Raw genomic sequence first — 12,535 nt, 5'->3', positions numbered from 1 at the left:
AATCATAAACCGGGAAAAGCACATTTAAAAATTTATCAAAAGCAACTGAAACATCTTCATTTTCTTCTCAAACTTCATCCCATGATATATAACTAAAAGTCTCTTGAAATCTCAAATTTGCTGACTTAAATTGCCTTATTTTTATTTTTCTCGACGCCCAGACTTCTCTTGATTCATAGACTTGAACGAATAAATTATAGGGAGATGATCAGATCCCGGTGCAATCACAGCGTCACAAACACATTTAGAAATCAAACTTCCAGGTACAAAAAATTATCAACTAAAGTCGCTGAATGATCAGTTGCTGAATGATACTTGGAGAGAAGACTACACATGATAAGAAAATACTCACACATGCCAAGCAATAGGCCTATCAATTCGACCCTCACAAGGCCTTAGAAAACTTGACACCTCTAAATACGATGACATAATATGGTAATTCCACTGTGAAAGACACCATGATAAAGCCTCCAATACATCTATGTCAACACTCATAAAATCCACATGTTCACTGTATCGCCATGGTTTGACATTTAATTCTGCAACATCATTCCCAATGTTCGATGCCGAAAAGGGTTGGTATTAATTCGACGTTCACAGCTTTAGCTGTGAACTTCAATCTAAATTATAACTATTTAATGCCCTTTAATGGCATGATTTGAACAAGGGATTAACAAAGAAAAACGGTTTCCAATTCATAAAACACAACCTTATGATAAAATAATTCATAAACGAAACTATATAGAGGAAAATAAAAGAAGTTTTTTGATGCCTTGGATGTGAAGGAAGATGTGTTTTGTGAGGGAGAATTAGTGATAGTATTAAAAGGATTAAAGAATAATAAGGTTCCAGGTGCTGATTGTGCGGTAAACGAGTTTTGTAAATATGGTGGCCCTGACGTTAAAAATAAGCTACCGAAGGTTAAAAATATGAATTTTGAAAATGGGAAATATGTAGCGATTTTGGAAAAGGCCTAATTAAACTACTGTATAAGAAAGGTGATATGAGTGAGTAGGGTAATTGTCCAGGCATTAGTCTGGTCTCTGTAGGTAGGAAATTACGTAGTAATATGATATTTTTAAGACTGAGAAATACTGTTGACAAAGTTATAAGAGAAGAACAGTGCGGGTATAGAAAGGGTAGGGGATTTTTTGACCAAATTTTTACTCATAGTTTGATAATTGAGAAATGCCTGAGTTATCAAACATCTTAGGTCATCAGTTTTATAGATAATGAGCGAATGTTCGATTATGTTGATACAAGATCTTTGGCGAAGGTCTTATCCTAGTGTGGTATACCAGACAAATAAGTTAAAGTGATTAGTGTTGTATGTGAAAATAATACTGCTGTGGTTATGAATTATCTGCTGTGGTTAAGGTAGGAAATGAAGTTCGCAGCTAGTTTCGTATTAAATCAGGAGTTAAGAAGGGTTGTGTTTTATTCTCATTTATATGGATCATTTTGATTAACTTTGTCTGAAAGATCAATGACAATGGAAAGACAATGGACAATGGAATCCAACGGGGAGGGAAAACTCTCCTGGAATTAGATTATGTTGATGATTTAAGTACCCTGGATGAAAGCGTGAGAAAATAAATGAACTTTTAGAGGTTTTGCTAGTTCAGGGTGCTAGAATAAGTTTCAAAATTAATGATAAGAAAACTAAGTTGCTAAGGCTAGGAATAAGTGAAAATAAAAATGCGACGTTGGGTAACGAAGAGATTTATCAGGTGGACAAATATACTTACCTTGGTAGAATTATTAGTAAAGGCTGTGGAAGCAGTGAAGAGTTGAAAGTAGAATAGCCAAGACTTGGGTGTTTTTTTCACAGTTAAGAAAAGCTTGGAAGAATAGGAACATAAGTCTGCAAACCAACATCAAAATATTAGAAGCTACAGTGATTACACTGGTCGAATATGGCTCTGAAGCACGGGTGCTCCGAAAAGCGGATGTAGATTTACTAGATGTTTTCCAGAGAAATTGCCTACAGATTGTTCTGGGTACCCGGCTAAGTGACCATATTTCAAACAGTAGTCTGTACAAAAAGTGTGGTTCAATTCTGCTTTTTGGGGCTGCAATGAGACAAAGGTTGAGATGGCTAGGGAACGTTCTGCGACTGAAGGATGACAGATTGCCGAAGATTGTCCTTTTCGGCCAACCGTCTAGGGCTAAATGGAAAGCAGGTCGTCCGCATTTGGAATAGAAGAATGTCATAAAGAAAGATTTAAAGGAAATGGGAACATTCTGGGAGGGTGTAAAGAGGGAAACTTTGAATAGATTAGAATGGAGGAGGAGCGTGTGTAGCTTTGTTGGCCTCAGGTGGCATGGTCCAATTCCGCTTTTTAGGGCTGCAATGAGAGAAAGGTTGAGATGGCTAGGAACGTTCTGCGACTGAAGGATGACAGATTGCCGAAGATTGTCCTTTTCGGCCAACCGTCTAGGGCTAAATGGAAAGCAGGTCGTCCGCAGTTGGAATAGATGGATGTCATAAAGAAAGATTTAAAGGAAATGGGAACATCCTTGGAGGGTGTAAAGAGGGAAACTTTGAATAGATTGGAATGGAGGAGGAGCGTTTGTAGCTTTGTTGGCCTCAGGAGGCCTTGTAATGTGGTAATCTGTTAATAGTAGTGGGGGTAGTGTGATCGTTCACCCATAAGGAATGTTCGAAGGAAATATAAATGCAGTAAACAGATGTATTTATCAGTCAGAGTCAAGCCTTTAAAAACCAGTATGTTTAAGCACAACGGAAGACAAATTTATAAAATTGGAAAAGGATATTTTAAAGTTTGAAGGAAGGCAAAATTATTTAAAGAAGAAAATGAAATTTATAAGGTAATAAAATTGGTGACATGCTATGTCATTCAGCACGCAAAATTCCTAGGTTTTAAGAGAATCCGAGAATTAGGGTCCAAACCTTACTAAATCGTTGTTTTAAATTTTTTGGGCGAAGTTAATTTATTTTTTCTATTATTTTTAGTCGTATTCAGGCTCGCACAGTTTAAAGATTTTGATTTTGGTTCAAATTAATAATAAAGACTAGCATAGGCTACTCTAGAAGAGTGTTCTAGACTGTCTGCAAAATTTACTCTTACTTTTTATATGCTGATATCATCCCAGCAACTTTTCTTGGGGGGAGGGGGAGATGATTAGTAAGTGAACTTTCCCAACCAAATGTATTGTCTTTACAATGGTTGCTATAAATTTAGGTTATATAATATTTTCGACGGCCTTAGGTGGCATTGCCACATTCTCATCTACTATTCTCATCCTTTTATGCTATTGACTGGTTGTTATATATTAACTGTTCAATCCTGTCTTCTTAATTAATTGATTAAGGGCAGATTTAATACATTTTGTTGGATTTTTGGGTTATCAATTTAAGCAATCAAAATTCATTTTTACTCGTGTTCAATCCTTTAGGGCAAAGAACAAATTTTGATGGATGTATCGGCTCGTGCCTGTGTTGACTCTGTTGTAATAAAGGTTCCTATCAAATGTTTTGAGTCCTTCTTCGTCGAAAACCCAGAAAGCTTGGCCCGACTAATTCAAGTTGTGATGGTCCGTCTACTAAGAGTCACCTTTCTTGCTATGCATCAGCATCTTGGTAGGACTTCTTTTATTTTACTTATTGTATAATGCTTTAATTCGAGCCTATAACTTTTAACTTGTTTTAAACTCAAATCTAAAAGCCAGAAACTGCAACAACTAGGAGACAAAAAGGAGGACAAATAGCCACCTTCGCACTCCCTTTCTCGGCAAAGACATTCGAATGAAATTCTGAAAGAGACATTTGGTTTATCGTAATTGAAAATTCCTATAAGTAGTTGGTTTATCGTAACTGAAAAGTCCAATAAGTATGCCTTAGGGCATGGCTGGACCTTCCATAGCCCCTATGGAAAGTGCTATAAGTTGTCAATTTGGCTTTTGTGTACAGATTGTATTGCTTAGGTAATTTTTTTCCGGAGACACTAAACGAAAATACCAAAATCTGAATCGACTAATTCAAGTTGTGATGGTCAGTCTACTAAGAGTCATCTATCTTGCTATGCTTGAGCATCTTAGCAGGACCCCTTTTATTTTACTTATTGTATAATACCTTAATCTGAGTTTATAAGTTAAAACTTGTATTAAATTCAAACTTAAAAGAACCGAAACTACAGCGAATGAATAAAAGAACCTAAAAGGAGCAAAAATAAATAATCAACCTTAAAAATAAAAGATATTATTGTTGATGCTTAGATGGAGCCTAAAACAAATAGAAATTAAAAGAATCAATCAAGTCGAACTTAAACGGACAGAATTAACGCTGAAAAGACTGGATTTTAGAGGATGTTCATAAATGTTGAGATGAGAAAAAATCTAGCTCATCCAAATAAAGCTATCAATCTACTGTATGGAATATATATATATTTTTTTAATAAGTTTGAATTTTTTACGTTGTATTGTATACGGGAAAAGGGCGGGGGGGAAATCTTCAGTATACATACAAAACAAACCGTAAAAAGCTGTCTTCTACTGTCTATCCACCGAAAAACGAGCCCAATTCAAGTTCAATGTCTATTAAACAATACAATAAAAAATTCCAACGTGACCCAAAGGAATCAACTGCACTGTGCATTATGAAAAGTACTGTGTACTCTAGTACACTGTGTCTATCCGCCGAAAAACGAGCCCAAGTCAAGTTCAATTTTCCAACGTGATCCAAAGGAATCAGCTGCACTGTGCATTATGACAAGTAAATGAACAAAATGGAAAAATAATTATTGAGAAAGCAAATATTTTGTACGATTCTTCGGTAGGTACCAAACGAGTAATGCTTCTTAGATACCAAAGCAAATGGCATGGAATATAAGACAACGAGAATCACATTGAATTGCAAAGGAAAATACAATAGACTGAAGGGACGTGTTAGTTTAGTGTCTGTGAAGGATAAACTTGAAGGTGAAATTGAATTCTCGCCTGAATTTATTAATTTAATTTAATTACTGATTTGTCGCCCTGGAATGCAGGAACGTGTTATTTTAGCATCACAGGAGACACAGGAAGGAGGAAATGAGTTTATGCCAGATTATCTTTATTTAATTGAAGTCTTAGACTTTCTACCCCATTACTTAAACTAAGGAATAAAATAATAATTATGCTAATATCTAAATCGCAAATTACCTAACTGTTTTCCCATGGGCGGCCGTATAGTTTTTGGTGCGTATGACGCATGCAAAATTATACAAGATGATATAATTGTGCATTGTATGTATGCATTTATTTTTTCCTCGAAAACGGCTGTATATTTTTTTCTGATAACCTCAACAATGTAATTTTCTGGTCTGAAAAAAAAAACAAGCTAGATTGGTCATGAGATTGGGAAAATTAATTTAGAGCCATAATTGTGGAAAATATTTTCTGTGTGAGTGACGTTATATTTATATACATTTAACAAGCTAAAGGGTGCCAATTTGGGAGGGAAAATTAAATCCTACTAGATTTTGAAAACTACTCTTTTTCTTACTTTTGTTGGAAATATCAAAAAGAAAATTTAAATTATCCCCCTCCCTCTATATCTTGAATGTATCGTTTTTTCCAATAAATTGAAAATGTATTGCTTCGTATCTTCATAAAAAATCTTTCCCCACCCCTTCGCCTAGATTTTTATGAATTGGCACCCCTGTCTTTTATTCTTCCTTTTGTGCAAAATTGAAGCAAATCTTTGATTTTTGTCATTTTTGATCAAAAAAGAATCTTTCTAAATGAAATTTCTGGTTTCAGACTAATTTTCTTTTGTTCTTGAATTAGTGTATCAAGAACAAAAGAAAAAAAAATGAAATCATATTGCTTAAAATGGTTATACAGTTATGTGAATTTCGGTTGTAGTGGGAATTAAATTTGAAAAATAAAACATGGCCGAACAATCAGTATAAATAAAAGTCTAAAACACATGAAAGTAAATATCTTAGGAAGGTGTCACTTTTCTGAGAAGGTGAAATTATCTCTGGGAATCGACTCATTGTCAGTGTTTGAAGCGCATGGAAGAAAAGTCAAATAAATTTTAAGTAATTAGTTTTGCTTATTGAATTTAATGTTCTAGCTCGGCACCACTGACGTGATTGTTGTACTTTCATAAGATTTCATAATTTTGAAACAACCCAAAGAAAACACATTAGGTATGGAAAGACTAAGGTTGGTTCAAAGACTAAGATATCTTTATTTCGATCTTGTTGATGTTTTATTAAATGAATTTTGTGAACATTTCAAGGTCTTAGTTCAGAGCTGGTGAGGAACACACTTGCAGAGACATCTGAAGAAGAGTTGCACACTGGGTTGATTCAAAGTGCTGCATCACAACCTCAAGAGGCTCCGCAGGTTGTATTTTGATTCTCATCTTAAATGTTTTTCTTTGCTTTTTTTCATTGTTATTCTTAAAATGGTTTATTTTAATACACTTGTTATTTCAAATATTATTCTATCCCGCCACTTTTTTCCAACCACTTGAAAGGTGCTGAAATACTACAAAAAGTTCCAAGTTGTGGAACATTCAAAATAGGTGAAGAGAATTTATTCCTATAGGATATAGAGTTTGTTTTAGGTGTCTCGTAGTGCATATATGGCTTTGTATGTCAGCATTGATGTGCATAAGTTTGACCCTTGCGGAATGATTGAAAGGAGAGAATGCGAGTAGGCTAAAGTAAATTAATAGACCAACATTTTTCAACTTTTGAAGTATTGTAATTTATGTAACGTAAACTCATCAATTAAAAAAGTTTCTAGATTGTAAGAGCATAATTAAAAGTTTCTAAATTGTAGTATAAACTCTAGCATAAAAAGCTCGTACAAATTTTAATTGCAAAGCTCCTAGAAAATATGGATCGCCGCCCGCAAAGGGGAGGGGAATCTTTTCTTGACGGTGATATGGTAGTGAAATAGACCTTGAATATGCTGCTTCTGCTTGATTATGAATCTTGGATCCAGCTCTGTGTTTTTATTTAATGATTTTTTGTTATTGGGGATGAGGGGGATTTGCTATAGCAGTGAAACAGACATTGTATACGCTAGTCTTGGCTTTAACGTGGATCTTCGCTCTGTCATTTAAAATCTATTTGTTTATTTCTAATCATCTGTCGTGATGAATGTAGAAAAAATGATCAGTTTTCTGCAGGTTTGGACAAACTTTTGTCATTAGCAACAAAACCTACTTTACGGTCTTAAAGGTAATTACACAAAACACTTCATGTTAGAATTTATGATACTGGTTGCTAAAATGCAAGCTAATAGCGTCTTTAAATTACATGGATGAGAGGGATTATACGTGAAGCTTGGAAGGAGAACCAATTTAAAGGTTCTGTCTAAAACATCTGAAATTCAACCTCCGGTTCTTCTGTCCAATACGTAAACTCAATGTTGTGATAATCATTCTGGTAAAGTGGTGTAAGCTTCATAAAACTTTCAAACCTTCTAAAGAAAATAGTCTATCATGTAGGAGCAAGACTTCCCATACTGTAGACTATTGATCTATGTTTTCCAAATCTGCTTTGGAATCTCTTGGCTAGGCTGTTGTAAAGTTGACACTAAGAAACATTTTTTTTTATAAATTTATGTTTGATTAAATTCCTTGTAAAATTTAATACGGTTTCTTAGATATCTTAACTTTTTGATGGTTAAAAACTAACGAGAAGATTAACGAGAATTAGAAGTTGGTATTTCTAATTAAAGCATTGTGTATTCAATAAACCTGCAGCTAAAATAATATGTCATAAAATAAAATTATCATTAGAACATAAATGAGAGAGTGGAGGGGATTTACATATGAAAAAGAAAGAAATGAACTTTATGTTAGAGGTGCGATAGATAGCAAATGCGAAATTTAGGGTATCAAATTATATCAATATTGAAGTTCTCGTCTAAACATAGGATTATTATAGGTAATGACAATAAAAAAAGGGATCTAATTTTGCTTAAACAAGTAGGAAGAAATATATATTTATTTGACGGAAAAAGAAAGAATAGGTCTTGACCCTTTATTAATTTTATTACAAAGCAAAAATTTATTTATAGCGCATTTGAATTAAATGAATTTCATGAGGGGAGGGGCTTATTGGCTTGAAGATACAGAATTTTTAAATAAAAGTCATTTGAGGGGGAAGTCATTTATAGTCATTTATAAAAAAGTCACTATAAAAGTCATTTATAGTTCACTAGGTAGGGAAGTCACTATAGTAGGGAAGTCACTATAAAAGTTATTTATAGTTCAGGCATTTCCCAATAACAGAAATTCCCAGTTTTTTATTTGTTTTAACGCCTTGTTGTGTTGAAAATACGCTTCCAACATTGAGCCTTGCTGACCAATATCTATCAAATTTTCTTGAACTTGGCTGATATTTTGCATTAGGTTATTTCAAGGCAAATGAATATTTAAACCTTGAACGAAATGGCTCTTTTTTAGATGTCGCAACTAAATAGTTGCCACCAGGCTTCAGTTGGTGTAATGCAGTGTCCTTCCATATAGTTTTCTCCTTCATTGTAAACCATGCACCGCTTATTTTCGACAATCTTTTTTGAAGCACAATCCCGTCCCCTGTATATGTATTTATACCGGACCTATATTTTTTTTCTCCATCCGTAAATTGAGGTATGTCAGGATTAGTTGTCAAACAATTCATCATCTTGGAAGATTATTTAGAATAAGGGGGGTGTTGGGAACAGAAGAAATTTTATCAAGAAAGCTGAGCTTCATAAACACTCAATTTTCTTCTTAGCAGAAACGTCGGTTTGTAAAGACTCGTTAATGGCAATAATGTTAATTCAATTGATTTGTATTAGCCAATTGATTTGTATCATTAAGTTAATTTATGGCTGGAATTAATTTTATTCCAGAATGCAAGGCGTGCCTCTGTCTTTCTTCCAAACAGTGAATTGGCAACCCGAGAAATAGCTGATGATGTGTCGTATCACTCAATGCAGTTTTCAAGGTAAGTTTTTGATTCTACCTGAATTAGATACGTAACTCCAAACCTGAAGAAAAATTAACCTGAGCAAGAGCAAGCTGAGTAAGACAAATTTATTTTGCCGTTTTCCAAATCATACCATAAAATGTCCCCTACACCCCCTGTGAGAAATTTCCCATGGAAATTCTTCTCTTGAATCTTCCCTTTTCACAGGGAAATCTCTGTAAAAATTCTCCTCCCTCAAGGAAAATTTTCTTATGTTTCCGAATAACAAATACTAGATTTGAACAATGGGGAAATTACATAACTTACACCTCTCTCCCCAGGGACTCTTAGAGGTTTATGTCATTCCCAGAGACATAGTCATTGGATCTTTTATTTATGCTGAATCTGATGGCTATCTCAAAATTTTGATCGGATGTCTATCAGTAAAAAATGACGTGGGGGGGGGGGGGGGGCTAGCCGTCTTTCATTTTTTGGGCACGCTTTAAATGGTAACTGGGCCTTTTAATTTTCATAGGGATTTGATTCTCGTGTCGATGGAACCCTAGCTTGCAGAGTTCGCAATATTTGTAGCAGCATTAGTAGCACAATGCCCATAGCACCTTTGTTTTCTTCAGCATCACTTTCAACACACGTTGAAAGTTTTGGCTTAATACCGTCTACCATTTCTAAAGCATTTCTGTCCTGTTTGCTTGACAGCATGTTTGGTGATTTTCTTCCCTCAAAATTCCTGGAAAATTTGACCTTCATAGCCTTAAGCATAGTTGTAATAGTAGTCACAGTAGTAGTATTGATATTACTAGCAATATTATTGAATAGCAGTTGTGCTACTTGCCTTAGTAATATTAACATATTGCCTTTTGGTCAGTAGAACGTTCCTCTTATCAAGTACTGGAAGTTTTAACTTAATAATACAATTAGCCATTGCCATGACATTGCTGATGTCTTTCGGATAACCTGTGTCTTAACATGCTTCTTGGAATTTTCATGTCAATGCTCTTAACCTTACAAGTAGTTACAACAGAAATAGTGTTAGTAGTAAATGTAGTAGTAACAGTAGCATTAGCAGTAGTGTGCACATATTGCATTTTGGTTAGACGATCTTCCCCTTAAAACATTCTCTGAAAGTTGCAACTTAATACCCAAATCAATTCTTGAGATTTGCCTTTTGACACATTGCCTTTTTTGATTTAGTTCAAATTTACCCTCAATTTTGTAAATGGAGTAGTCAGGTAGTAGTAGTGGTGGTAGTTGTAGTAGTTTTGGTAGTATGCAAACATTGTCTTTTTGATTGTATCTCTAATCTTTTTCTGAATTTTCCAAATTAATATACTATGTTTATCCGGTATTACATCTTTTTTCCAGTCTGTATACACATAACTTGTTTCGATTTATTTCAACACTCTCCTCAAAACTCTGAAAGGCTCACTTGAATGCCCTTTGTCATCTTGGAACGTAAAGTTCAAACATGCATACCTTTCTCAATAACGTATACCATTTATAAACAATGACGAATTGCCTAACTTACAGTCCTTGTCCTGAGGACTGTTGGGAGATTGGCATCCCCAAAGACATTATTTCTGGACCGTTCAACAAGGGTGAAAAAAACAGGTCTTTTAAAGTTTGATCAGATATTTTTTGGGGTATGATAGTTTTTTTTTTTGGGAGGAGTAGACTGATTGCCTTGCATTTATTTTTGACACTTAAAAAGGGCTCTAAAACTTCCGACTTCAAATCAAAGAGCTCCATCCGGTTCAAAGTTTATACGACCACTTGTCCCACAGAAAACATTAAATGCCCCGGGGCATTTAATGTTTTTCGATTTATTTAGATGTATTTCGAACTAATTTTCCAGATGCTGTCCCGAAAGGCTTCTTGTTAAATGCCAAAAAGTGACCTACTTTTTGACAGAGGCAATTTATTCTTATTTTAGAGAAATTTTGATTGAAGACATTCAGGTGTTGACTTTGTATTGGAATTTGATGAGACCACAAACAATGTTGGGGTGAAAGAGCTCCAAATACGGGTCTGGTACTGGTCGAAAAAGCAAAAACCAGGGTGAATAGCGACGAAGACCACACTATCTTTCCATCATAAACGTCCACAACAAGAACAATGGGGAATTCTATTTTAGTTTTTGCTCCTTCGAGTTTCACCTCCTTCAAAAATTTCAAACAAAATTTTTATTTTAGTTTTAATATTCTTTCCTTAATAAATGTATGTTTTGCGGAGGATGGCCCTTGGACATAAGGTCGAAATATTCCTTCAAATTTAGAATTCCACTGTCTTGCGAAAAGAATTCCCTATTGTTCTTCTTGTTGTTCCTGTTTAAACACTAGTTGTTACTCGGCATTATAGAGCATATCATCTGGGACATGCTACTTGTGAGGATCTGAGGAAGAAGCTTGTCCAGTGTATAGAAGATTGAGGACTTCCACTTGAGGGACTATTGGTTCTTGCGAGTGATGTTCCAGCTGTCAATAAGAAAGCTTGGTCAGTTGTTAACTTGGAAAAGAAAAAGCCGTATGCAAAAGGTATTTTAAATATTAATACCTGCAACATCCACATAGTGCATAATGCGTTCTAAAAAGGACTACAGTAACTCGAGGAGGAATGTTCTGATTTGTTAATTGCTGTTTACCATTTCTTCAGCCGATGATCTGCTTGTTGTGACAATTTTAGCCAGTATCAGCTAAAAGCTAAGGTTCTGTTACATAAGCTCGTAAAGCATGTGCCCGCTAGATGGCTTACCATGAGAGAAGCTGCAGACCACTTGAAAAAGCAATGGCCTGCTTTGATTATTTTTTCTGGGATTCGTGCCAAAGAAAGAGCTTAAAGCGCTATATGATGGTAAATGTCACTTGCGCCATCCGGCTAGCAAAATATCTTACCACAGTTTAACTTTATATTTGTGGGCGAAAGTTGGTCCATCATGGTGAAAATGATATTGACTTATGCAGCTTTGTCCGCTCTATTTTCAGTACCAGAATCACTCCTGTTGAAGCCGTCGCTGTGCCAAAAACTGACTTAATAAAGTTGCTTTTCCTTTCCACCATTTTGGCGCCATATGTCTGGACTACGCTAAGTGCAATTCACTTACTATGAGATGTCACAGATGGCGCATCATCCGCCAGTGGAAACAAACCGACACGAAGGAAACGTGGATGCCTGGCAGGGAAAAATGAAAGGAGAAGACAAACGGGGTGTGCTATTTCGGTACTAGTGGCAAACTGTGACAATTGTCCTTTGCCAAAACAAGTATTTGAGCGAAATCTGGCGAAAATCAAGATATCCACAACACCTAAAATACCGAGTCTGAAGAGATTTGGCCAAACCTCCGTGTGCCCCATCCAGGGCAGCCTGCCTGTTCTTAAGCTATAGTGTCCCATAGGCCCACCATGCCTAATTTCCTCTTGGGTAACTGTCGATCCCTTTTTAACAAGATGGAAGATTTCGAAGGCCCTGCAACGGCAAAATAATGTTTATGTTGTAATTAGGTTCAAAAGGAAATTGTGCTAATGCAATTATATTTTGTGCACCTCTCATGTGGACCTCCAACAGTGACAAATATTATCTTTCTTTTATTATCTAAAAGC

The 12,535-nt window shown here is 35.3% G+C and overlaps 1 protein-coding gene across 4 annotated transcripts in view; it reads left to right on the top strand.

Annotated features, from left to right (window-relative positions):
• The window catches only part of LOC136033137 (neuropathy target esterase sws-like), a 201,282-nt gene that overhangs the window by 62,192 nt on the left and 126,555 nt on the right, over window positions 1-12,535 (top strand). For all 4 annotated transcript variants that reach the window (XM_065713787.1, XM_065713796.1, XM_065713805.1 and 1 more), the window contains exons 8-10: window positions 3,421-3,604; window positions 6,251-6,357; window positions 8,866-8,960. In XM_065713787.1, the coding sequence (XP_065569859.1) occupies window positions 3,421-3,604; window positions 6,251-6,357; window positions 8,866-8,960 (386 nt within the window). The remainder of the gene's footprint in view (window positions 1-3,420; window positions 3,605-6,250; window positions 6,358-8,865; window positions 8,961-12,535) is intronic.

Source organism: Artemia franciscana, chromosome 1 (assembly GCF_032884065.1).
Source record: "Artemia franciscana chromosome 1, ASM3288406v1, whole genome shotgun sequence".
Taxonomy (NCBI): Eukaryota; Metazoa; Arthropoda; class Branchiopoda; order Anostraca; family Artemiidae; genus Artemia; species Artemia franciscana.
The sequence above is the reverse complement of the archived record's forward strand: the minus strand, read 5'-3'. Positions and strand labels throughout refer to the sequence as shown.